The sequence below is a fragment of the Canis lupus genome, chromosome 2, assembly GCF_011100685.1.
Source record: "Canis lupus familiaris isolate Mischka breed German Shepherd chromosome 2, alternate assembly UU_Cfam_GSD_1.0, whole genome shotgun sequence".
In the NCBI taxonomy this organism is placed as follows: Eukaryota; Metazoa; Chordata; class Mammalia; order Carnivora; family Canidae; genus Canis; species Canis lupus.
The window spans coordinates 41,912,292-41,937,841 of NC_049223.1; the positions used below are offsets into that span (position 1 = coordinate 41,912,292).

The following is a 25,550-nucleotide window of genomic DNA, read 5'->3' on the forward strand; positions in this document are numbered from 1 at the left end:
TAGTTAAAACTATAAAGATTGATAGGGGCACCTGGGTGGCTCGGCGGTTGAGCATCTCCTTTTGGCTCAGGTCGTGATCCTGGGGTCCTGGGATTGAGTCCCCATTGGGCTCCCTGCAGGGAGCCTGCTTCTCCTTCTGCCTGTGTCTCTGCCTGCCTCATGAATAAATAAATAAAATCTTAAAAAAAAAAAAAAAAAAGATTGATGGTCATGACTTTTTTAGAAATAAAAAAATAAAGTTTACTTGTATTTTTTTTTTTTTTAAATAGAGGTAACACCCTCACAATTACCAAATGGGTTTTTGTTTTTTTTTCAAATGGGTTTTTTTAAACCCTTTTATAAATATTGTGGAACCTTGATTATAGAAATCTAGAAACACTATATTTGTAGTCTTTTGTAGCTTCCATTGAACACAGTTGAGAATTCAGAATTTTTTGTTTTCCACCCATGATGGCAAAGAGAAAACAGGAGAGATATTTTGCAATTATTACACAAATCAGAAGACAACGTGATGATGATGAAATTAATCGTAAAAGCAAAATTGTAGGTAATTCTCAAACTCAAGAATCAGTGAGTGAATAATATATCTCTAAGGACAAAAGGAAAGTTTTAAGATTCTTTTTTTTTTTTTTTTTTTTTTTTTTAGTTTTAAGATTCTTATTCTTTTACTTTCCTTTCTGTTCAACAGGCAGGAGTTATGTAATATTTTGTGCTAAACACTTGGCCCATCCCATTTTATAAGGACTTATTATAGTAGTCTTATCTTTTATGATTTGTTTGCTAAATTGTCATTGGTATGGTTTATAAGCGGTCAAATACAATTGTAAATACAAGGAAATTGGTAAGAACAAGATGGGGAGATTTTTAAAAATCTGTTGGGTAATACAAACCTGAATATGAGAATGTACAATTATAGAGCAAAAAGGATGGCCTTCCTCTTCATCAGGATTACAATTTGTAAAACTTTTTAAGGGTAGTAGGAATCAAAAAAAAAGGATAAGCTTACACTTTAAAAGAGATTGATTGATTTATGATTTTATTTATTTATTCATGAGAGCCAGGCAGAGGGAGAAGCAGGCTCCATGCAGGGAGCCTGATGCGGAACTCGATTCCGGGACTCCAGGATCATGTCCTGAGCCGAAGGCAGACACTCAACTGCTGAGCCACCCAGGCATCCCTAAAAGAGATAAATTTAAAATCTACAGTCAGTAGTATGTTTTGATAGTGTTAAGTGCAGGAGAAAAACAGAAGTAATGATAAGCTAGTATCGGGGCATCTGGGTGACTCAGTGGTGGAGCATCTGACTTTGGCTCAGGTCATGATCCCAGGGTTCTGAGATCAAGTCCCACATCAGGTTCCCCATAGGGAGCCTGCTTCTCTCTCTGCCTATGTCTCTGCCTCTCTGTGTGTCTCTCATGAATAAATAAATAAAAACTTTTTTAAAAGTGATAAGCTAGTACCTATTGGAGATGTATTTGAAATTTGGAATTGAACTTACTTATATGGGTATAATCCAGATTCATGGATAACAGTTGATTAGCAGCAATTAGTTGCATTTAAAGCCATTGGCCATTTGGTATATATGTTCTCAGCACTGGGAATGCAGTGTGTGTCTTTATTAAGATTTCTAATGAAATTGGTTTTTATTATCCCTTTGTTTTATAAATTATTTTTTATACAGCTTAAAAACAATTAAATTGATCCTTGAACCCAGAGAAAAAGTAGTGATGACTTTTATAAAAGTAAACTGATAGTTAAGAAATAGTAGCTCTTTATTTCAGTAAACCATTTGCATTTTGGTGTTTGCTAGAATGGGATTTTTACATGAAATAACCATTTTACATTTATTATTGATACATTGGAAAGTATAAGGCCTGCCATTTTCTTAAATAAATCTTTGTTATTCCTCATTGATAACTTCTCATGGTCAAATAATAGATTTTATTTAAAAACTATACATTTAAAAAAAAACTATACATTTCAAGGTACCTAGGTGTCTCAGTCCATTAAGTATCTGCCTTCTGCTCAGGTCATGATCCTAGAGTCCTAGGATTGAGTCCCTCATCGGGCTTCCCTGCTCGGCAGGAGTCTACTTCTCCTCTAACCCTCCTTCGTCTTATCCATTCTCTCTCTCAAATAAATAAAATCCTTCTTAAAAACTTTGTACATTTTAAGCATGTGTGTATACCTTTTGTATTTGTATATTATGACATTTGAAAATTGCTCTCTTTTTTTTTTGTGGTGGTCTAGTGCTGATGAACTCCTTTTAACTGAGATGATGTTTAATGGCCTTTTCAATGACCTGTCTGCAGAACAGGCAACGGCACTCCTGAGCTGCTTTGTGTTTCAAGAGAATGTGAGTTAATAGATTTTTAATGTACCTTATTAATTCACATATCCTGTAATTTAATTTTAATATGGATATTTTAATTACAAAAATGTTTCATATTTACATATTATGGATAATGTTAATTAGAAATCACTATCCTTAATACAAATATAGTAAGAATGTATTAAATAATTAAATACATATTATCAGAAAGGAGAATGAAATAAGATTTTTTTGGTGGATAGTCATCATTAACCATATTCCAAGCTTTAAATTTGTTCTGTTACTCAATGTATTGTTTGAAGACCTGGTCTGATCAGATAGTCCTAGAAAGAAAAGGATGAATGAATGAAAATAAAATTAGGCAAAAGACTGAAAATAAAAGGGGATAGTGAGGTTAAATTAGTATCACTCCTCCCAGTAATGGAGAACAACCATGAAGCAACTGATTCTCCAAGCAGCTGAAGTCTTACTTGGTCATAGGTGAGGTTTGAGGTAGAGGCTGTAGGATTCTCACTGCTGGTTTTGCAGTAATTTTTTTCATTAAAGTAGTCAATTCACTATCAGCAGCTCTTCAAAACCTGAAGGGACGCCTGGGTGGCTCAGCGGTTGAGCATCTGTCTGCCTTTGGCTCAGGTCATGATCTCCAAATCCTGAAATTGAGCCCTATATCAGGCTCCCAGCTCAGCAGGGAGTCTACTTCTCCCACTCCCACTTCTGCTCTATCTCAAATGAATAAATAAAAATCTTTAAAAAATATTTGTCAAATTCTCTTTGAAAAGCCCTAAGATTTGAAGATGATTTGGGGAGTGATGCTCTTCTGCCTGTGTCTTATAGCTAATTTCTTTTTTTTTTTTTATGTGGCACTATAAAATTTCTATTTTCTGAGAGCCCAAGTATGTTACTTCTTCAAAGGAGTGTGCTTAACCAAACCATAATTCTGAAATTTGTGGGCAAGATGTCACTATATGTGGTTAATTAAGATTTGTTCAGTGAAACCACACTGTGTTATATGTATCATCAATTCTTATGGTGGTGCCTTTCAACATCAAGATGGAAAATTATACTAAAAGTGACATGGAATTTTGTTGATACTTTTTAAAGAATGTTTTCTAGCCAGATGGAAAGGTTAAACATAGTAAGGTACTTGTTATAAATATGAAAAAGTCTGCTTAATATATTAACTTCTTTTTAGAAATGTGTTCTTCCTAAAACTGTGTCCTTGCATTTTTTATATCATTAAAAGTAATTTAAAGATGATGATCTTTAGAGTATAAATGTCAACTAACTACAAATATTTATTTAAAATCCATGTGTGCAATGCCCAGATCTGGGCACCAGAGATACAGCAGAAATTTTTTGCCTTCCTGATATTTATATGCTAGTAGATGAAGGTAAACAATAAAGAAATAAAGTACACACAGATTTTTGTCAAATGGTGAAGAAGGTTTTGGAGGAAAGTGAATCAGAAGGAGACAGATTGAAATCATTGGGATAGGGTTACTATTTTAAATAAAGTGATTAGTAAAGGCCTCATCAAGAGAGTGAAATTTGAATTGAGACTTAACGGAGAGATGAAGGAACGAACTGTAAACACTCCTGGTGGCAAAGGATTGGTGAAATCACACTTAGCTTGCTTATGTCAGGACCAGTGGCTTCTGTTTACATTGACGAGCCTAGGGAAGTGGTCAGTAACCATTAACTGTGAATGGACACAAAATCTAAGATGTTAAATAGTCTTGAGTTCACAAACTGAGAAATTGAGTTCATTGTGTCCATTTTGTTTTGTTTTTTTCATCATGCATCATGGTTTTTTGTTTTGTTTTTTGGGGACAGGAATAATACAGAACCTAAGTCATTATTTTATTGCATAATATACATATAATAGGTAAAACAAAACCAGTCCTGTCTAAATACTGATGCTTAAAATAAAGACATAACAGTTGCAACTAACCTATAATATCTTTTTAAGAAGTTTTACCTATAATTTAAATCCTGTCTCACACATGCATACATTCTTGTAATAATTTTATTTTTGTGTAAGGCTACTTTTGTCAGACTTTGTTCACAAATACTATCTTTAGTCACAATAGAATGGGTTTTGAGGATCTGACCTTTTATTTCTTTTTGACAGAGTAGGAGACCAACACATAAAAATCCAAGCCCCTTATCTAAGTTTATTTGCCCAGTTAGTATAGTAGTACCTGAAACTCCTATTATTCTGAGAACTGACAAATCTTTTACTAGTGGGAAGGTGATATTAAGAACACTAGCTCAGGTTAAACTTTAAGTTTCTCCTACTTTGTTAGAGACGTAGAAATATCTGGGTAAAATAAAAATTGATGGTACTACTTTTAATGTTCTTATGCCAAATTTTTAGTTTCCACAGAGTGAGAGAGTTGCCTAGGAGCCAAAATCATTTCAAAGTCAAACTGTAATAAAATAGTTTATAATAATTTTGATGTAACTAAACTATGGATGTTTATAATATTTGTTCTCCCTACAGTCCATATGTGGCCACAGAAAATAACTGGTAAATTGTAAATTTAGCTATGTAATATTTTCCTCTGAAATGTAATAATATAATTTAGGATAAAAGGAGTGGTAATTTCATTTATATCAATTAAGGTCATTAAAAACTGTAAATGCTAATAACTAAGGTCTTATAATTTGACAGTGATGGATATCATGAAAACTTTGTTTTCTTTGTTGCAGCAGAAAGTATATACTGCATTTAAAACTTAGGTTTTTATATCCTTTTCTTTCATAGTCTAGTGAGATGCCCAAATTAACAGAGCAGTTAGCAGGACCACTTCGTCAAATGCAGGTAGGAATATTTTGAAATGCATATTTTATGAATAGTACATGTAAAATGAACATTTTTAACAGTCTTATCCTAGTGTTTATTATTCCACAGAGACCACTTCCTTCAAGATTAAATGTTACTTGATGTTAGTCTTGTCATTTATTAATTTTTTTTGTCTTGTCATTTATTCTGTTGGTAACATCATTTGTGCTTTTTTTACTTTAATAATTAAACATTCTCCCCTACCAGTGTGATAAATTGTATTGAATTATTGAGTACAGAGTTAACACCTACATAATGTTGATAGGCAATATCAACAACTCAGTGCCTGCATTGTTTTCTTTGATATTAAGAATGGCATGTTGATGAACTAGGATTAGTTAGCTTAATTCTTTGTATGTTCTTGTTTACAATAAGGTTTTAAAATGTTTTATTCTAAGAAATTAATTATTCCTGGGTCCTCAAAGCCCCAGTAGTTTATAATAATGAATTTGTGTGTTTTATGATTTTCTTAAGATGAACTGATTTTATCTGTTTTCAACATTAGACAGCACGACAGGGAAAGATGAACTATATGACACTGCAAGAGAAGAAAAGTGTATCATAAAAAGAGCCTTTTCAGTGGAACATTTAATATTCCTTATTACTAAGAAATTTAAACTTTCAGAACTGGAGGAATTTACAAAGGACTAGGTGGTTTTGACCTTTTATATTACCAAGGAGAAAAGAGTGAATCTGAATATATCATTGTGAGGGGAAAAAATAAGATTTCTATTTCTTAAAGCATTATTGGGGAAAAATATTATTTTGCCATAGGATTTGTGGTTTTCTAAATCTGTTTTGTTACTGACATCTTTGGGGTTTTTTGGTTGTTGTTAATGAAATACTTAGAGATTAGTTAAATGCTACTCTTAAATGATTTTAATGAAGAGTTTCTATTTTTTTATATAGAAAACGTTTCACTGGATGAAAATCATGCTTTTGATAAATTTTTCTTAATTACTTCATTGTAATTGGGGAAACATTACAGTTGGGGAAACAACTACAGTGGAAGGCCACTGTCACGACTTAGAAGCACAGAATATCCAAGCTGTGGACATTTAGGAAGAAAAAGGGACCTTGTGGAATTTTGGCTCTGGGAACCTAAAGAAAACAAGTACAGGGGAGATTATAAGTAAGAAGTAAGAAATGTAAAGTAATCTTCTGTTTTCAAAGGAATGTGCTAAAAGAATTGCAAAAGTTTCGGCAGAAGCCAAACTGGAGATTGATGAGGAAACTTACCTAAACTCATTCAAACCTCACTTAATGGATGTAGTATATACCTGGGCAACAGGCGCTACATTTGCCCATATCTGCAAAATGACAGATGTCTTCGAAGGTATGTTTAAATTTTCTCTCTCTCTCTCTCTATATATATATATATACGTTCCTTTCTGATACAAAAATATACTTAGTTAGGATGGCATTGTTTTAACTAAACAAGAATAATACATTATTTGTAGTTTTTGGTAATAAATTGGAATGGTAATGTCATCACAGATGATCCTAGTAAGTTACGTTTGTGTCAGTTTTTTTAATCTCTTGGCAGTTATCTAAAGGCTTACTATATTAATTCCACTAAAAGACAGCAGAGCTGAAAATGCTGTCCATCACTGCATTTCTAATAACAGACTTGGCTTCAGTGAGATTACTTAAGCATGAATCAATTAATGAGCAGAATTTTAAAAGACTGAAGAATAATTGTTACTCAACTGAAGAGAAATTTTAAATGAAAAAAGAAAGGCAGAGGGAAATAAAAGAAATAATCATTATAAAAAGCAAAAAAAAAAAAAACCCACAATATCTAAAGAAGACCATTTTTAAAATGTTTTATTTATTTCAAAATGATTGGCTTATATAGAAATTTATAATGGTGAATGATATTTACCAAATTGGATATTTACATTGAACTCTTTAAAAATTAAATGAGTTTGGATTTCAGAAATTATTATAAGAATATTTAAAATGCTATTATTTGTAGCTGTATTTTAAGAAAAATTCTATTTTTGACACATCAGTATTACATGCTTTTCAACTGATAGTATTAAAGACTAAGAGATTACTGAATTTATGAATCATGGGTTTTTATGATGCATAGGTCAAACATATCTGCAGTAGAATATTAAAATTTTCAACTATGACATTGAACTTCGTGGGATTTAAGGTTTATTAAGTGACTACTGTGTGCCAGGCACTGTGCAATAAGCACTTTATATAATTTAGATGTAATCAATCACCAAAATGGCAGCTTAGGGTAGATACTATTTCTTTTTTTTTTTTTTTCTTTTTTTTTTTTAAGATTTTATTTATTTATTCATGAGAGACAGAGAGAGAGAGGCAGAGACACAGGCAGAGGGAGAAGCAGGCTCCATGCAGGGAGCCCGACATGGGACTCGATCCCGGGTCTCCAGGATCATGACCTGGGCCGAAGGCAGCGTTAAACCGCTGAGCCACCCGGGCTGCCCGTAGATACTATTTCTACTTTGCACAAGGAAGCTGAGTTTTTAAAAAGTAAATAATTTGCCCAAGGTGATGGAGGTGTGGAATATGATGGCACTATGATTTGAGCCCCGGCCTCTGTGATTACAAGTCACATAATAGTTGATAACTTTAAGCACCATATAATGCTTTATCCTTTAATTTTGGATCACCTAGAGACTTCTCAAATGCTAACCTAGATTGTACCATGTCCATCCACTGACAGTTCATGCTTGTAGGAGTGGCAAGATGGTCTGTAATAGTTCACGGTGAAGAGCAATAGCTGAGGATATGAGAAGAGGGAAGCACGACATTTGGCTCACTTGTATACACTGTCTTTGCCTGTAGGAACCTAGGTACATATATAACAGCTTGTGTGTTATGAAGGTGCAAAGGCAGTCATACATACAGCACCCCCACTCTTCAGTCTGGCATCTTTTTGGAACATAAGGATGAAACTAATGACTGTTCTTGCCTAAATAATTCTAAGACTTGTTAATAGCTCATATTTATAGAATATCTGCTTCTTTGAGAAGTCAGACACAGTGACATAATAATGGTTCATAGTGGAGAACAGTTTGAAGAAAAATCAAGAAGCAACAGACCTGCATATTTAGGGAGGCCTATAAAATTATCTTTGTGGACTGTTTTTTCTGTTCTTTGTACTTAAATGGAAGAGTTTGCACAGTATGGAGAAAGAGATCTGAAACTGCTAATATTGAAGAGAGTTTGTAGTTATCCAGAACATACTGGCATTCCTGAAATCGATTTCCCCCCTTTCAGTTCCTTGAGGCTATTTCTATATCACATTTTGCGTGAGGAGTCAAAGTTGGAAAATCTGAGGAATTCAGTTTGTAACTATAATTTGAAGTTGAGGATACCATCAGCGTAATCTTCCATGGTTTTCTGGTCTGGGTGCCATTATATTAGCTACACTTTTTCTAAAATTGGGATGGACTATATATTAACTCTTAAAAACATAAACAGCGAAAAAATAACTAAGAACCTTGATTTAGGGATCCCTGGGTGGCGCAGCGGTTTGGCGCCTGCCTTTGGCCCAGGGCGCGATCCTGGAGACCCGGGATCGAATCCCACATCAGGCTCCCGGTGCATGGAGCCTGCTTCTCCCTCTGCCTATGTCTCTGCCTCTCTCTCTCTCTCTGTGACTATCATAAATAAATAAAAATTAAAAAAAAAAAAAAAAGAACCTTGATTTATATAGGAGAGTGTTTCCTTTTTCCATCATACTATGTGCCTCTCCCTTTTTTTACCATGCTATTATTGAGTTCTTCTATTTCAGAATAGCCATTCTCTCCTCATCTTGTTGCTGTACGTGCTTTATATAATTGGAAAAATACTGTAATCAAAGGTCTAGCCCATAGTACATTGTGTCTTTACTTTTATGGGCAGAAAATGATTGCATTGAAACTTTAAAATTCCCTTCACTCAAACCATATTTGTTTCCAGTTAGATTATAAATTTTCTTTTTGTGAAAATAAGTGATCATTTCATGTCATGAGCTCCAGAAGTAGTTTTAAGTATTTTTCAAAATTAACTGGCACAGTATGTTTGAGGGGATGCCTACTGCAAGAGAGGAGCTAATATTGTGATTCAGTTGAAGAATTTTGAAGACTTCATACAAGTAATTATCTCCTCTGTTATCACCCTGGAAAAAATGATAAAAATGTGGCTGCTGCTTATTTCTGTCAAACTAAGTTGGAAGAACAATTTAAAACAGTACTTGTAGAGGTTCAAACCTATGGTTTCAGTCTAAATCATAGAGTAGAGCCACTGTAAGCTTTCAGGAGCCATTAAATTTTATTTCTATCTCTATAGAAACAATATTGTACTCTTGACTACACATGAAGGACTTGCTTTTCACTTACTTTGTCACAGGAGCTCTCCTAATGACATGTGCTATCACTTGAAACTTTACCATGTAGTGCATTCCCACATGGTGCTTTGAGTAAATGCTCTTCTCAAACACCTTTCAGCTGGCAGTTTTACCCTTCCCTTAGTCAGGCTACCTCAGCCTCCTAAGGGATTTTCCAGTGGATTTGTTCTTAGAAATACTTTTGCTAATAATAATAAAGTAACCATTTATTAACATGTATCATTTCTCTTCCACTTTTGGCAACATTTTAGTACTAAATTATGTAGAAATTAGTACTTGATACTTACGCATTTGATGAATAATACTGAGACCCTAGTGGGGATCAGGGACTAGGTGCATCATGAACAGCAGTCTCTGCCTTCCAGAAAGGATTTAGCCTGAGCTGGAATCAAGTGGTAGATAGTTGCAGGAAAATACATTTGTGATCCTGACCTCAGGTCAGACTCATTAAAAACACCTAGATGTTAAAGTTTAACTTTATTAAGTGAGATTCGAGACATGAACTATGGAGGACCACTTTGTAAAATGCCAGAAAGCTGGAGGTAGAAACACTGTTCAGAGAAAGGTGTTGCTTTCCATCCTCAATGAAAATTATACTGTCCTGTTCAAGCACCAGATGAATCTGATGATTGCATGTGTGCCCGAATGTCCGTCAGTGGGTGAATAAATTGTGGTGTGTCAGTGTAATGTAGTATTTAGCTATAGGAGGAATGAAGTACTGATTAATGCTAAAATGTAGATGAACTTTGGACACACAGGTTCTGAGTTAAAATAAAGGCAGACCCAGAGGCAACCTTATTGTAGGATTCCACTTACATGAAATGTCTGGGATAGACAAACCCATAAAGATGAAGTAAATTAAGTAGTTGTCATGGGCCAGGGGCTAGTGTAGGAAGCGAAATTGAATTCTGACTAATCACTACCTTTTGTGTGTGTGTGTGACAAAATACACGTAATTATATAATTCACCATTTTATTTTTATTTTTTAAAGATTTTATTCATAAGAGACAGAGAGAGAGAGAGAGAGGCAGAGACACAGGCAGAGGGAGAAGCAGGCTCCATGCAGGGAGCCCGATGCAGGACTCGATCCTGGGTCTCCAGGATCACGCCCTGGGCTGAAGGTGGCGCTAAACCGGCTACCGGGGCTGCCCTAATTCACCATTTTAAATGTGCAATTCAGTGTCATTGATCTTTTTTAACCTCAGATTTACATCACCATTCTGGAAAAATTCACATTGAGATATAATTCACAGACCATAAAATCCACCCTTTTTAATTAGGTTTACTATTCAATGGTTTTTAGTGTATTCAGAGTTGTACAACAGTAATCACTATTTAATTTTATAATCTTATCACCCACAAAGAAGTCACTCCTAACTGCTAATACAGTCCCTCACTTAGTAAATGGCACAGCTGAACTGTAATCCCTGGTCTTTCTACTTTAAGAGACAGTGGATATGGCATGTCAGGCGTCTACTGTAGCTCTGCCGCCTACTTTGTAGGTGATCACTTGTGCATCATTGGAAAGGGAGAAACCATTAGGCCTGTCTTCTTTATCTAGAAACTCATGTACCTTATGCTTTCCATTCCAGAGGATAGCCCCTTCCCCCATTGCTCTGAATCTCAGAGCCTTGCTCCACTCTTTTCTGCACCCTCCTCAATATTGCCGTATTAGGATATAAATATGCTTATAGTTTTCATACACACCTTTTTCAGCTACCAACATAATGTAGTGGTTAAGAGCAATAGGTATTTTGTTGTCCTCATCCTAAGGAATAAGAATTCCTTTTATAGCCAGGCTCAGAAAGAGTAATTGAGAATAGACAGACCCTCTTTAGTTCGTACCCCCCATTTCCATCTTGATTCAGTAGTTTGCTGAAATTACTAGAAGACACCAGTGACTTTCTGATTGCCAAATTCACAAAACAGACTCCTTTATTTGACTGCATCCTACTTGCCAATTTTTACAGAAATGAAGAGCTTTAGAGTAAGGCCTAAAAATCTTATAAAATATATATATATATAGGACCTGGGTACCTCCGTCACTTAAGCAGCTGACTCATGGTTTTGGCTGTTATGATTTCAGGGGCCTAGCATCAAGCCCTATGTCGGGGTCTGTGCTCCTCGGGAAGTCTGCTTGAGGATTCTCTCCCTTTCCTTCTCCTTTGCCCTTCCCTCCACTTGCACATACGTGCATTCTCGCTCTCTCAAATAATCTTTTTTAAAAACAAAAGATTTAGAATTTTCTGATTTTTAATGTATAAACTAAATCTAATTATAAGTTGAACTATATAGGGGCACCTGGGTGGCTCAGTGGTTGTGTCTGCCTTTGGCTCAGGTCGTGATCTGGGGGTCCTGAGATCGAGTCCTACATTGAACTCCCTGCACGGAGCCTGCTTCCTCCTCTGCCCATGTCTCTGCCTCTCTCTCTTTGTGTCTTTCATGAATAAATAAAATGTTAAAATATATAAAGGAATACACATTTATTAAAGAAAATTTCCTAGAAATTATATTTATTTCTGCAAGGTACTATAATACAGTTTTTATGCTTGGGCTCTAGAATCTTTGGTCTGGATTCAAATCCTGATTTCCATCCTTTACTCCTCACTCTGACCATGGTCAAGTTATGTATGCAACTTCCCTTCTTTTCCCTCTTTGTAAAATGAGGATAATGACAGTACATGTCAAATTGTAGATGTCAAATGAGAAGTTTTACATGAAATATGTATTACAGACCTACCACAAAACAAGCACTCAGAAAATGTTGAACATCATCCTTCTTTCCTGAAACACATGCAGCCTCATTGCTTTCCTAGATGCCTAAGTGTCATTATAAACATCAGTAACTTTACTCTCCTGTAATACAATAAAGTCCTCAGGGTTATTATAAGATGTGTATGTATGTGATTGTTCGGATTTTACAGAATTTATGTCTCTGTTCTGGTTGCCATATCGCTATTACTCTATGTAGTAAAGACCCTTGCTAAGGTCCTAAATAATTGTGACAGAGTTGTGTTGTGGAAATAGGCTGTACTTGAGGGCTGCAGTTTTCTCCCAGAACTCTATGAACCTTTTAATGAGAGGACAACCAAAAAAAAAAAAAAAAAAAAGAAACCTATGGACTTTGAATATTTTGGCTAAAGGGCTATATCATGACTTTGTAGTCCTTCAGAGTTTTGCTTGAGAACAAAATTTGTACATTTATCTCAAGTGACATGAAATGAGGGCAGGCAGACTGTTTAAATAGTATTTATTATTATTGTATTTCTTAGAAATGAGAATGGATGGAGTAAGGGCCTAGATCCCAGAGCTAATACCTCAGTGGCAGAATGTGGGCTAGAACCTGGGTCTCCCCTCTAGTCTTTTTTTTCCTCTAATTCCTGGTGCCCCCAGCCTACTCTTGTGAACCCAATCGAAAGTAGGTGAACATTCTATCTGTAGGAGATGGAAGGGTATTGTCCCTGTTTGTCTTTTAAGGTAACCTGTGTGTTGGTGATCTTCAGTACCAGTGTCCTCTCACAAACCTCCCCTAACATGAAATAGCACTGTTGTGTTCTCATTGCTCTGGCCCATAGGTGGGTTCTGCAGCCAGGAATGTTGTCCTTTGGGGTGTGGGCCCTTGTGCGGTATTATCTTTGGCTTTTGAATAGTCGCACCAGGAGAGACGGTGCTCTGCGTGAGCACTTGCTGCTGGATTATGCTGATTCTGTTGGGCAAATGGCTTTTATTTTTTCCTTTATCAAAGCTCAAGTTACATTCTCCTTTGAGTTAACTCTCCCCACTGTTAGTAAAAGATAACTTGAGGGGCACACACTATAATAAATCCAGGACTCTCTACCATTAGGCATGGAAAATTCAACTTTTTGCCTTTGTATTCTTCATAGTGCCTTTCAGGCAGCCAGTCAAGTCAGCTGCCTCATTTACTGCATGGGAAGTCCCTCAGAGTACTACTAGCTAATCATCCCATGTTCTCCTAGGTTTGCCTCTTAACGAAAGTTCTACTGTCCTGGTTATCTCCATTTTATAAATGATTTGTTTCCTTTTCTTTACAGGCAGCATAATTCGTTGTATGAGGCGCCTAGAAGAACTGCTTCGACAGATGTGTCAAGCAGCAAAAGCCATTGGAAACACTGAGCTGGAAAACAAATTTGCAGAAGGTCAGTATCCTGTATGTAAGCTCTGTTCCTGTTACTTAAGGCAGATCTTTTGAGCCTTGAGTTCTTGGCCATTATGTAGGAAGAGATTTTTCAGATCCTCTTCCTTAGAATGCCATGGAGGGCCATCTAGTAGTATTTAAACAGAATTTCTGAGTGTCTCTGGGAAAAAGTTTTGAGATTTTATACATAAGCATTTGTAAATATTTATTGTGCACTATTTGCAGGCATGGTTTTAAGCACCAGCAGATAACAGCAGTGAACAAAAAAACCCCACAAATCCCTGCCTTTATGGAGCTTAGCGTGGGGAGACATACAATAAACAAGTCAACAATTAAAATACTTCAGGTGGTAATAAGTCTACAGGAAAAGAAAGGACGAGACAATAGGAATTGAGGGATAGACCTAGGGCCTCCACTCAGAAGATGGTATTAAGGCTCCTCATGTATGCCTGAGAAGCATAAGCAACAGCAAGAGGCCAGTGTGGCTAGAGCCGAGTGAACAGTGAGTAGAGTAGTAGGAAGGAAAAAAGAGATGATCATGTTAGCCCCCAGCCTCGGCTTCTTCCTGAAGTGATTGGAGGTTTTGACCACAGGAGTGATGTGCTCTGGTTTGGATGTTATAAGGCAATTCTTGCTGTTGCATTGTAGAGAAGCCTGTAGATAGCAAGGTAGAAGTGGGGAGACCAGGGGGGGGGGAAAAAAAAAAACCAGGATAGCCAGTCCAAGGTGGTAGCAATGGAAGTAGGCAGGAGGCAGGAGGGAGTATATAACATGCTTACAGTTTGTTCTGTCTCAATATTTGCTGTTGTAACTCACAGCCCTTTTTCTTGTCAAAGAACAGCAGCCACCTTTTGGCTCTGAGTGAGTTGCTCTTATAGTCACAACCCCTACCTAATGGTTTCTGCTGGTTAAGTGTCCTAAGAAGAGGTGTGCAAAAAAGTTTAGGTTTGTCCTGTCTCAGTTCAGAAAGAGTTTTACATAGTAAGTGAAAATACAGGGTCTCCTATGTACGCTGAAAATTCATACTTTTGGGTCAACTGAATGACTACTTTTGACGGTTTAGTCCTTTCCTCAGGAGTGTGTGCATAGCCTGAGACACCGGCACGCCCCCTGCACACACACACACAGACACAGGCTACTTCAGGGTCTAGAGTCACAAGAGCAGGAGTCTGGTTTCTAAGTTTCCCTGCTCTCAGAGGTGGCTGTGACATCCTGTGTTTTAGACCAGTAGGGTTTGGTATCATCAGGATTGTTGTATTAAAACCTGACCGGAGGGTAATTACAGTCTTTGTGGTCTTGGAAGTTTAAACCATATTTTCTTTTCTCTTAGGAATCACCAAAATCAAGAGAGATATTGTGTTTGCTGCCAGCCTCTACTTATAAAAAGTCAGATAAACGAATGTGGGATTTTAAATTTTATACCACCTGATCACAGTTGACTAGAAATGCTTTTACAGAAGTGTTGATTTGGTTCTCCCATCTCAAGGCAGTTGTACTCAACCATTTCAGTATGTATTATATTTAAATCAGGCATCATACTAAGAAATCGCATTATTACATACACATTTGTACATAAGCATTACATTTTTTTAATAAAAAATGTACAGGTGGGCATTGTTTTAGTGAAAGGCTTGAAATTTTTTTTAATGAACTTTGAGCTATTAGATAACCATTGTTAAATGTGACTATATACACACAGGTAAAGTGGGCGTCCAAGAGGTATAGCAGCAGCGGTCCCTTAAAGGCTTGTACACCAAGAAGAAAACTCATCCTCTTGGCCTTCTGGTTGCAATCATTTTCCTTTAGAAAGCGGGCCAGCTTTATCTGGGCACTCTGCTACCTTCAGGGTTGGTGATTGTTCCTAAAGTGATTTCCCGTCGTTGGTGTTTCATGCAGAGTTGTATGAGAGTCCTCCTCTTTCCTTTCTTTAAAAGGAGAATTTCTCTCCTTGAAGAAATCAGATACATACACCACCTATAGAGAACAAGTTATACTTAGAACGGGACAGAAGTATTTAATGAAGTAATTTAATTTTAAGAACCATATACAAGCAGTTTGCGAAAATAAATACGAACATTACAGGGTACAGAGAAAGGGTACAAAAAAATAAGTGACTAAAAGGAAGTTTTGTTAGATTTTCTAAATTGAGAGCTGCTTAGGTCTTGAGTAAAACAGGTTTAACTGTATTAAACTCAAGTTATTCTGCAATTCATACCCAAAACAAAACACTACACAGCCATAGCCTTTTACAAAAAAACATACAGTAGTAAGAGTTTTATAACTTTTGGAAAAAGCAACATAGTTTTTTTTCTTTTTTTTTTTTTTTTTATCTCCTGTCTATCCTACATGACTTAAAACCATTGGGATGATTACCCAGTAAAAATTACTGAGCCACATTATCTGCCTTTGGATAGTTTTTTCACTGGGACATGTTCTTTACTCAATCATCCCAATGTTTAATCAGTATCAAGATGTAGGCTGCCGCCCTGTATACTTACGACTAATATGGCAGCCAGGGCTCCTTGAATGAGTCCAGTCAGTACATCACTCCAGTGGTGTTTGTAGTCAGAAACTCGGGAGAGGCCAACGTAGATGGATACAGCAACAAGACCAAATTGCAGTGTGGGGCGTAAGAGCCTTGCCCAGTCTCCCTTCATCCTGGCTTGAAGGTAAAGCTAATAGAGAAGACAGGAATAAAGACAAGAGTTTAACCTACCAACTAGAAACTATATATATTTTTTAATTATCACCATCCCCCTAAAGGGTTGGTGTTATACATGAGTAACTCATATATTAATAATAATTACTATTAATAACCATTAAACAATCAGGGTATAAATTATATACAGAATACAGTGTTAGGCAAGCATTCTTATGCTCATTAACACCTGAAAGTTAATCCTTTTAAATAAGCAAAACAAAAAGAGATTGCCCCAGAAACTTGTCTTTAGAATAGTTTATTACTGGACCTATCTAGCTAGACTGCTTTTCAAATTGTAAACAAGGCAAGGGGTTTCCTTACTTGTAACTTTCTAGGATTTCAAAGGCAGCTCTCTTCCTCTTGCGATTTGTGTTATAATTCTGATTCAAAGCCCGTTGTTATCCTTAGTTCCAAGTCTTGGGAAAAAGTGCTCGCATTCTGAGCACAAGGGTGTCCTTACCCTGGGCCAAGCTACTGTGTTTTCATCCAGTCTAACTAGGGACTAAGTTTGTTTAATTCATTCTAACAATTTACTTGAGAGTTCCACTATCCTCGGAGCCCACTTTTCTCTCTCTCTCTCTCTTTCTCTCTCTCTCTGCCGCTCCCCTGCTTGTGCTAATAAATTTTTTTTTAAGGAGGTGGGCAGCAGAGACTAAATCTGTATTTTAAGTAAATATAGCAAGCTGCCTAAATAAGTAATACAAGTTCTAGCTTTGTCCTGACAATGGATTAGTCTTTGCTTAGCACCTGTGCCCTTTAAGTTCCATGACTTTTCTCTACACTCCTCAGACTTGAGAATTTCCCCTTTTCTTTCTCAGCCTGCCTTTGACTTGGGTGCATCCTAAAGATTGTGATGTAGAAGGATGCTATGTCCTTAGCAGAGAGAGGTGCAGTTCTCCCTAAGGTGCATTCACGGAAGTATAATTCATAGCTATATATTTTTATAGTCTGAAGAACCTATGCCTTTAACAGTTATATGAAAATCAGCTAAATAATCAGAGTAGGGACAGCTGATTTCACTCTGAAGGAGTACTAAGAATCCCCTCATTAGTCATACAGCTAACCTTGGATAGTTAGTTTTCCTATCACTGCGTTTTAGTGAATCTGGTCTCTTTTTTTAAAAAAGTATTTTGCCTTATTTCTATCTAATATGCTTTTTAAAATATTCTTAAAGTTCTGTTTGATAATTTGTGATTCCTAAACTTAACTAGAACTCAGAAAATAATTTGTGTGGCCGTGCCCACAAACACTGCCTACTTGACATTGATACACAAATCCATTCCCAGTTCTTTGCGCACTGCTGTGAGCAAGCATTCAATTCTTAGCAGCTGGCAAAAAACTCAGAGATTGTCTAATTTTACTGAGTATTTTACAGTATAAACATCTAATTGTAACAGAGCATACCAGTTCAACTGAACTGCACAGATTAGCTGGTTAAAGTATACCTGGCTCTGCAGAGTGCCCCCTTTCTTTTTTTGTATGTGTCTCTAGACTCTGGAGTTGGGAGATAGTTGGTTCTGGTTGAAGCAAAGTGTGTATCTGCCAACGGAGGCCAATTAGGTAACACAACGATGCCAGTTAGATTCTCCTCACTAGTTCTATCTTAACTGGAAATGTTTTATTAGTTTTAAGGAAAACAGTATCTTGACTGGGGCTGAAGCCAAGTTTTGAATGTGACTCTCCAAAGGTTCAGCTGTCCCTACTCTGATTATTTAGCTGATTTTCATATAACTGTTAAAGGCATAGGTTCTTCAGACTATAAAAATATATAGCTATGAATTATACTTAGGAATGCACCTTAGGGAGAACTGCACCTCTCTCTGCTAAGGACATAGCAAGAAAAAACAGTATCAACTCTAAAATGGACTTATGCTTAGTCTTTTTTTGTGCTTCCAACCTAAAGGAGACTCAGACAGGACTTTGAAGGTCCTTCCTCACTTAGGATTCTAAAATCCTCTGATAACGTTTTCCTTCCAAAGACCCTGACTTTAATTCTAGGGAGCTTGCCCCCAAATTCCTCAATATCCCTGTGAAAAGAATTAGCATTCACTTATGGATTAGTAGTAGTCAAGCCTCAGTGTACTTTAGGTGGAACGTTTACCCCTCTAAGTAGCTAGTTTCTCCTTACACATGTATCCAAGTATCCATGTTACCCCCATCTCAGAGAGGAAATGATTTCACCCTGAAGGAGTACTAAGAATCCCCTCATTATGGTCATAAAGCTAACCTTACCCTCCCCTCCAAGCTCGGGCTCCTCTGATGACTAATGGCCATGGCATGTATGCAGGCTGTGGTCACAGAACAATTCTCAGCTCTAGTTAAGGCTGGCCAATTGAGGATGCTTCCTATTTGCCTGCTCGGTGTTTCCCCGAGTCCAAGATACTCAGTGTAGCTCTGGGAAGACCAGGCATATCCTAGATACAGCTCTGTTCATTGCTGTCAAGAATCTTCCATTTCAGGGGCACCTGGGTGGCTCAGCAGTTGAGTGTCTGCCTTTGGCTCAGGTCGTGATCCTGGGGTTGTGGGATCAAGTCCTGCGTCAGGCTCCCAGGAGGGAGCCTATTTCTCCCTCTGCCTAGGTCTCTGCCTCTGTATGTCTCTCATGAGTACATAAATAAAACCTTAAAAAAAAAAAAGCATCTTCCATTTCAGTAGATCCCAAGGAGGTAAACAAAGAGTTTCCTGGACCTTGGATCACTTGGAGTTCCACAGCTGACATGGCCACAACTCCAGACTTCAACAGCTTTCCTCCCATGCTGCCAGCCAGCAGTATTTCCTGCATACGCAGCTTCCACAGGCAGACAGTCTGGGCTTTCTGGTGGCTCCATGTTAATAAGCCTTTCTCAGGTTCTGTAGTGCAGATCTTTTAATATCTCACCACCACCCCCCACCCCACCCCCGCCGAGGTACCACCAGAGATTTGACTTCCTCTACCTACTCATTTAACTGCTTCCCAAAAATCATTACCACTTGCCTGTTGTGTCCCTTTCCATTCTTTCCCTTTGTGGGTTTATAACTTTATTCCTTGTCCTTTAAGAGGAAAGTATGTACCTTTAAAAACAAGTCTCTGTTGGGGCATCCGGGTGGCTCAGTTGGTTAAACATCTCCCTTCCGCTCAGGTCATGATGGCGGGGCTTCCCCCCTCCCCGGCCATCGGGCGCCCTGCTCATCCTGGAGCCACCCTCCCCTCTGCCATGCTCTCTTTGTCTCTCTCAAATAAATACATCTTTAAAAAAAAATAAACAAGTCTCCGTTGAGAGAAGTATATGTTCTTAACCGCCTCAGAGAAACAATGTTGGAAACTGCTGTTGACCTGAACTAGATAGAGGGACAGAGCCCATGCTTTAATGCCAAACCTTATATAAAAAGGCTCCATAGTGGGATCCCCAGGTGGCGCAGCGGTTTAGCGCCTGCCTTTGGCCCAGGGTGAGATCCTGGAGACCCGGGATCGAATCCCACGTCGGGCTCCCGGTGCATGGAGCCTGCTTCTCCCTCTGCCTGTGTCTCTGCCTCTCTCTCTCTCTCTCTCTCTGTGTGACTATCATAAATAAATAAAAATTTAAAAAAAAAGGCTCCATAGTCCCTGCCTTTGCCAACTCCCTCACCCCAGCTCCCCTACCCCCACACACGCATATACTAATCATATGTGCACTGAACACATGCAAGTAGAAAAGACCGTCGCTTAGGTCATAAAACTCAGAAGAACTAAGGAACTCTACATCCAGCACTGTAGGGTACTGGGCAGAGTCCATGGCGGTGCCGAGGACTCCCCTCCTGTGGGGAACCATCCTTCCACAGACACAGGGAAGGGGGAGCCCATTTGGACCACACAGCTGTGCCTTCTTTTCAGAGGGGACACTGAAGACAAAGGACAGGCCTGGCCCAGAGGCCTGCCGGGCTGTGTTCTCCTCCGGAATTTGCACTGCAAGGATGAATGAGTTCCCTTCTTTCAGAAGGTATAGAAAGGGCCCCCAAAGGCCACAGGTAGGCTACTTGCAAAGTAAACTCAGGAGGAAGCAAAAGCTATGGTTAGGCAAGGACAGCGGGCCACTGAGTGAGCACGAAGAATGGAGCAGAGGGGCAGCCAGTGAGACAAGTGGAGGACGTTAGGTCCTGGTGGTACGCTAGTGCTAGCCACGTAGGTCTTTCCCATTAACCATTTTGGGGGCGCATTGGTGGCACAAGTCCGTTAAGCTTCTGTCCAACCCAACTTCTGCTGAGGCCATGATCTCAGGGTCGTGGCAAGGAGCCCCACGTTGGGGCTCAAATAATTAAATCTTTAGAAAAACAAACACACACACAAACCATTGTTCCTCTGGAAGAGCTAAGAGTCAATTGCTTACAACCAAAAGATAAAATGCCCATTATCAGCCACCTCTGTGTGTTTAACCAAAATCCCATTTTATTTTGTTTTTAATGTGGTTCTGTGACAAATAATGAAGAGTTTTACTTTTAAAAAATAAGTTTCAGGCAGCCCGGGTGGCTCAGCAGTTCAGTGCCGCCTTCAGCCCAGGGCGTGACCCTGGAGACCCGGGATCGAGTTCCACGTGGGGCTCCCTGCGAAGAGCCTGTTTCTCCCTCTGCCTGTGTCTCTGCCTCTCTTTCTATGTACACACTCATGAATAAATAAAATCTTAAAAAAAAAAAAAAGATAAGTTTCAGTTGAGAAGAAAAATACTATTTACACACCAAGGTTCAAATCATGAGAAAAACTTAAATCCCATGAGGACAAACACATTAAACGTACACTGAAGTCCCCGTTACAAGAGCGGTCTAGCACTGGGCATGGGATTTACTTCCATGACTTCCTTCTACATACAGTACAAGGTGTGAACCCCTACCCTGAGCCCAGTGGTTCATCTCCCCATCTCTCTCCCACTTCTCAGGCCCGTTCTAAGATTCCTCTCTGAGCATGCAGCAGTTTGGCCTCAACTGACCCAACCGTGGATATTTCAGTCCACTGGTGGGGGACCAAGGACTGCCTGGTGAGAAATTGTAACTTCTGGATCCCTCCTGATTCTAACATGCAACCTTCTGATCAAAGAAGCTCCGAAGTAAAAGGTCACAACTAAAATAAGATGATGGGTAGAAAAGGCAGAAAGGAAGCAATAACCTGCAGCTGGTCACTGAGGATACTCCCCAGAGGCGAGAGAACAGTCAAGTTTGTGAAAGGAGCAGCCTATCACTAGCGTCCTCTCTGCTGTCACCTACACGAAGAGGCGCGAGGCATGTGGGTTTCTGGGAGGCACAAACTATAAAGTTAGCAGGAAAAACAAAGATCCATCATATACTTCACTAGCCTTCATAATGTTCCCTGCCTACTTTTTTTTCATCTATTAAAAAGGCAAGATAGACAAATACCACTGGAGAACTTGTAGAGGAAATTAACCTCCAGGCCTCAACAGGAAACCACAGGGAGGCCTATCTCTATTCCTCCAGTCTCTCCAGCAGAGGACTATTATTTCCCTGACCAGACAGTGCACTAGAGCAAAAGTTCGGGACAAATCAGCTGTCAAATCACAACCAGTGACTGCAAAACCCAGATTTAGAAAGCAAAAAATAATCTGAGAATTAGCTTTAGCAGTAATCCACCAGGAGTGTCCTCACTGAAACCAGGCATCACTACTAGCCCTTGTGAAAAGGGAGGTTCTAGATGTAGTTTTTTTCTAAGATGAGCAAATTGAGCAAGGGTAAGCCCCAAGCGACTCTTCCACGGAGGGCTTCTGGTCAGGAGAGTATCACTGCTCAACAGAGGTCAAGTGTCCAGTCTCTCTTAAAAAAAAAGTGTCCAATCTCTTACCAAAGTAAAACCTATTCAAAATAGGGTGGAAATAAATTACCATGTCCAGTATTTTTTTAAAAAAGAAATCTGCAAAAGCTTCTTAGCTGAGCTAGTACTAGAGATTCATAAAGGCAATTTCTTATTCCTTAAGACAACAAGGACAGAAGGAATCAATTTGCTCAATCAGATGTTCCAAGGCAGAGGACTGTAGGAAGATACTCTGCGGCGCAGGCAGCAAATGCATCCCAGACAAGTGCAGAGAGGCCTTCCTCCTGATCCAGAGAGAATCCAACACTGAATCTCTCAGTGAAGAGCCTCATGACAGTTTTGTAGGCACACAAAGGCCTAGTCCAATTAAACACTGAGGACATTGCAATGAACAGGGCCACATTGGAAAATGCTACAGTATACACATTTTTCATTTTTTGTAAAAAAAAAAATAATTATATGTACATCTTTTTTAAATAAGGAAATTTACTGTCTGCTGGCACTAATTATAGGCATTCTTTCACTATTTTAGTATCATCCAAGAGTTGATTACTCAAAATTTCTAAAAAAAAAAAAAAAAAATGGCTTCCATTAAAGAATCTAACTTCTCACTTTTTTTTTTTTTAAAGATTTATTTACTTATTTATTCATGATAGACATAGAGAGAGAAAGAGGCAGAGACACAGGAGGAGGGAGAAACAGGCTCCATGCCGGGAGCCCGACGCGGGACTCGATCCTGGGACCCCAGGATCACGCCCTGGGCCAAAGGCAGGCGCTAAACCGCTGAGCCACCCAGGGATCCCCAACTTCTCACTTTTAAAATCTGATTGCTGACCAACATATTTTTTGAAGCTGGTTTATTTATATTTTGCCTTTCCTTGATCCTGTAACACTTAATTGCAAAATGCTTGTTGTCTCACAGTTTCTTAATAATCTTTTAAAATAAGAGGGTTTCTTTCCTGTTTTAAAGGAGAGTCAGGGGGTCACTCTGCAAGCTAAGAATGGCTTCACATTGTTTTTTAATATTTTGTTTATTCATGAGAGATAGAGAGAGAGAGAGAGAGAGAGAGGCAGAAACAGGGAGAAGCAGGCTCCTCACAGGGAGCCCAATGCACTCAATCCCCAGACCTGGGATCACGCCCTGAGCCAAAGGCAGATGCTAAATCGCTGAGCCACTCAGGCATCCCGGTCTTCACAATTTAAAGGGCTGTTTTTAAAAATATGCAACAGAGACTGCGTGTGGCCTACAAAGCCTAACTATGAGGTGACCTTTTACTGAAATCATCTGCCAACTCTTGAACCAGACGGACAACAGCATGTTCAACACAAAGAAATATTCCTTGCTCTACTTATTTTGAAACAGAGCTTCTAAGACCAAGCCAGGCAATATATCGTTTCCCCCCATCTGATGACAGACCTGGCCAGGAGAACACCCTAAGGCTGACTGACCTCTGTTTAGTCTTCTCTAAGGCTTCAATTTCACCACCTGTAGGATTCAGAATTCCTTTTTTTTTTTTTTTAATTTTTATTTATTTATGATAGCCACAGAGAGAGACAGAGAGGCAGAGACACAGGCAGAGGGAGAAGCAGGCTCCATGCACCGGGAGCCCGACGTGGGATTCAATCCTGGGTCTCCAGGATCGCGCCCTGGGCCAAAGGCAGGTGCCAAACCGCTGCGCCACCCAGGGATCCCAGGATTCAGAATTCCTAAATTTAGATGTAGAATCCCACATTATAGTTAGCCAGGATTCACGTCATCCTGGGCTCTGCTCACTTGCCCCGTGCCCAGCATTAATTCACACTTTGGGAAGCATCTTCATGAAAACGCACCAGTGCTAGGTACCAACCACATGGTGAGTGCCAGGTGAGGGACTGTACAAACCTCGGAAGCAGGTGGTATCCAACATGGGAGAGGGCAAGACCCAGATACAACATATCCTGTGTCAGGGGCAGGAGTCCACTGAAGCACAGGCACTAAGGTACCTGGGCCCCCAGTGTAGGCATTTATACAGGAATTTCGTAACAGACATGTAAACCACCTGAGACTTCAGGCTCAATAGCACAGTGCTGGGAAATGGGTTTCAAGTCTATTCCTTCAGTATACTCCAGTACATTCCATATATATACGTACTGAAAAGAGGACAGTCTCATAACATGGCTCCTTTCCTGGACAGTGAAGTCAACTTGGATTCTTTGGCATTTGGCCACATTCAGTGGGCCTCACTAAGCACATGAACTAGCTACGAGTAAAGATGCCCTGCCCTCTGCTCCTGCCAGCCTAGGTGGTTGTCATGGGTGCTGACTGTCCTGGCACCATCAAGTGCAGGGCTGGGCTGCCTGCCAGACGAAAACAATGGTCAGGACTTTGAGACTTTTTAAATTAGAAGTTCATTTCTGCGTGTCAGGAATTCTTGACGGAAGTTTTGGTTATCAAAAACTGTCCTCAGAATTTAAACAACTGTACATCTCCACCCAAATCTGGGACTGACCCACGATGCCAAGATGCCTAGGGAAACCAGATGAGTCACTGCCTAAGGAATTGGCAGAGGTGGTGGTTAACTGTTGTATATAAATGTGAAAGCTGGAAAGCAGGGAGACATCTGTGTTCAGGGGCTGAAAAAAAGCTGAGGCCTACATCCACATCAAGTAAATATTTCCACTGCTTAGAGTCCCTGAAATGCAGCGCACAGTTGCTCTGGCCAACATTCCTCCCCAGAAAAGCCTTGGTCTACAACAAACCTATTTATCTGAACTTTTCATTATAACTTTGTGTCTAAGAGCTCATACCCAGTTACCCAACAACAATCATGGTAATTTTCCGTCTGCTTAGATCCCTAGCTGCCTCCTCCTAGCCTCCCGGGTGTCTATGCAGCAGGCTTCCCATGAAGCCCTTCATCTTCTGTACATTAGTTTCCTATTTTACAAAACAACCCTCAGTAAAAGTTTATATGTGACTAAATATACAGGTATTTTGAGAAGGGTCAAAGGAGCAAAGATGCGCAGTAAACTGCAGGATATAGAAGATAATGCATCTGAGAATATTCTTCACAATTAAAAAGAGTTGATAAAAGTTCTGTCATCACCTGACCTCCTTCAAAATAACTGGACTAGGGTTCAGATCAAGCAGCCTGTCAGCAAAGCGAGGAACCGATTAACAAGAGACCACAGAGAGCAGACCTCAATGGCCTCCCTAGGCCCCTAGCTCCCCAACTATAACAGGGCAGCCACCCCTCTTCTCCTGCTTCATGAGGGTTATCAGAAAGAGCCAACAATTAAAGTGGTATAAATGCAAATCAGCATCACCAACCTCAGCTTCTTAAGTCCCTGTCCTGAAGGACTTACAGATACCGACACTCAGGCGAGGGGCTGGCCGAGC

The 25,550-nt window shown here is 39.1% G+C and overlaps 2 protein-coding genes across 6 annotated transcripts in view; one reads left to right on the forward strand and one right to left on the reverse strand.

The window, feature by feature from the left end:
• MTREX (Mtr4 exosome RNA helicase) overlaps positions 1-15,331 on the forward strand; it is a 102,829-nt gene extending 87,498 nt beyond the window's left edge. The window contains exons 23-27 of the mRNA XM_038530599.1: positions 2,251-2,356; positions 5,100-5,156; positions 6,351-6,513; positions 13,600-13,704; positions 15,034-15,331. Coding sequence (XP_038386527.1) covers positions 2,251-2,356; positions 5,100-5,156; positions 6,351-6,513; positions 13,600-13,704; positions 15,034-15,086 — 484 coding nt within the window. The 3' untranslated portion in view covers positions 15,087-15,331. The remainder of the gene's footprint in view (positions 1-2,250; positions 2,357-5,099; positions 5,157-6,350; positions 6,514-13,599; positions 13,705-15,033) is intronic.
• Positions 13,255-25,550, reverse strand: part of PLPP1 (phospholipid phosphatase 1) — a 96,824-nt gene continuing 84,528 nt past the window's right edge. For all 5 annotated transcript variants that reach the window (XM_038530602.1, XM_038530601.1, XM_038530604.1 and 2 more), the window contains exons 5-6: positions 16,202-16,378; positions 13,255-15,677 (exon numbers count right to left, since the gene is read on the reverse strand). In XM_038530602.1, the coding sequence (XP_038386530.1) occupies positions 15,546-15,677; positions 16,202-16,378 (309 nt within the window). In that variant the 3' untranslated portion in view covers positions 13,255-15,545. The remainder of the gene's footprint in view (positions 15,678-16,201; positions 16,379-25,550) is intronic.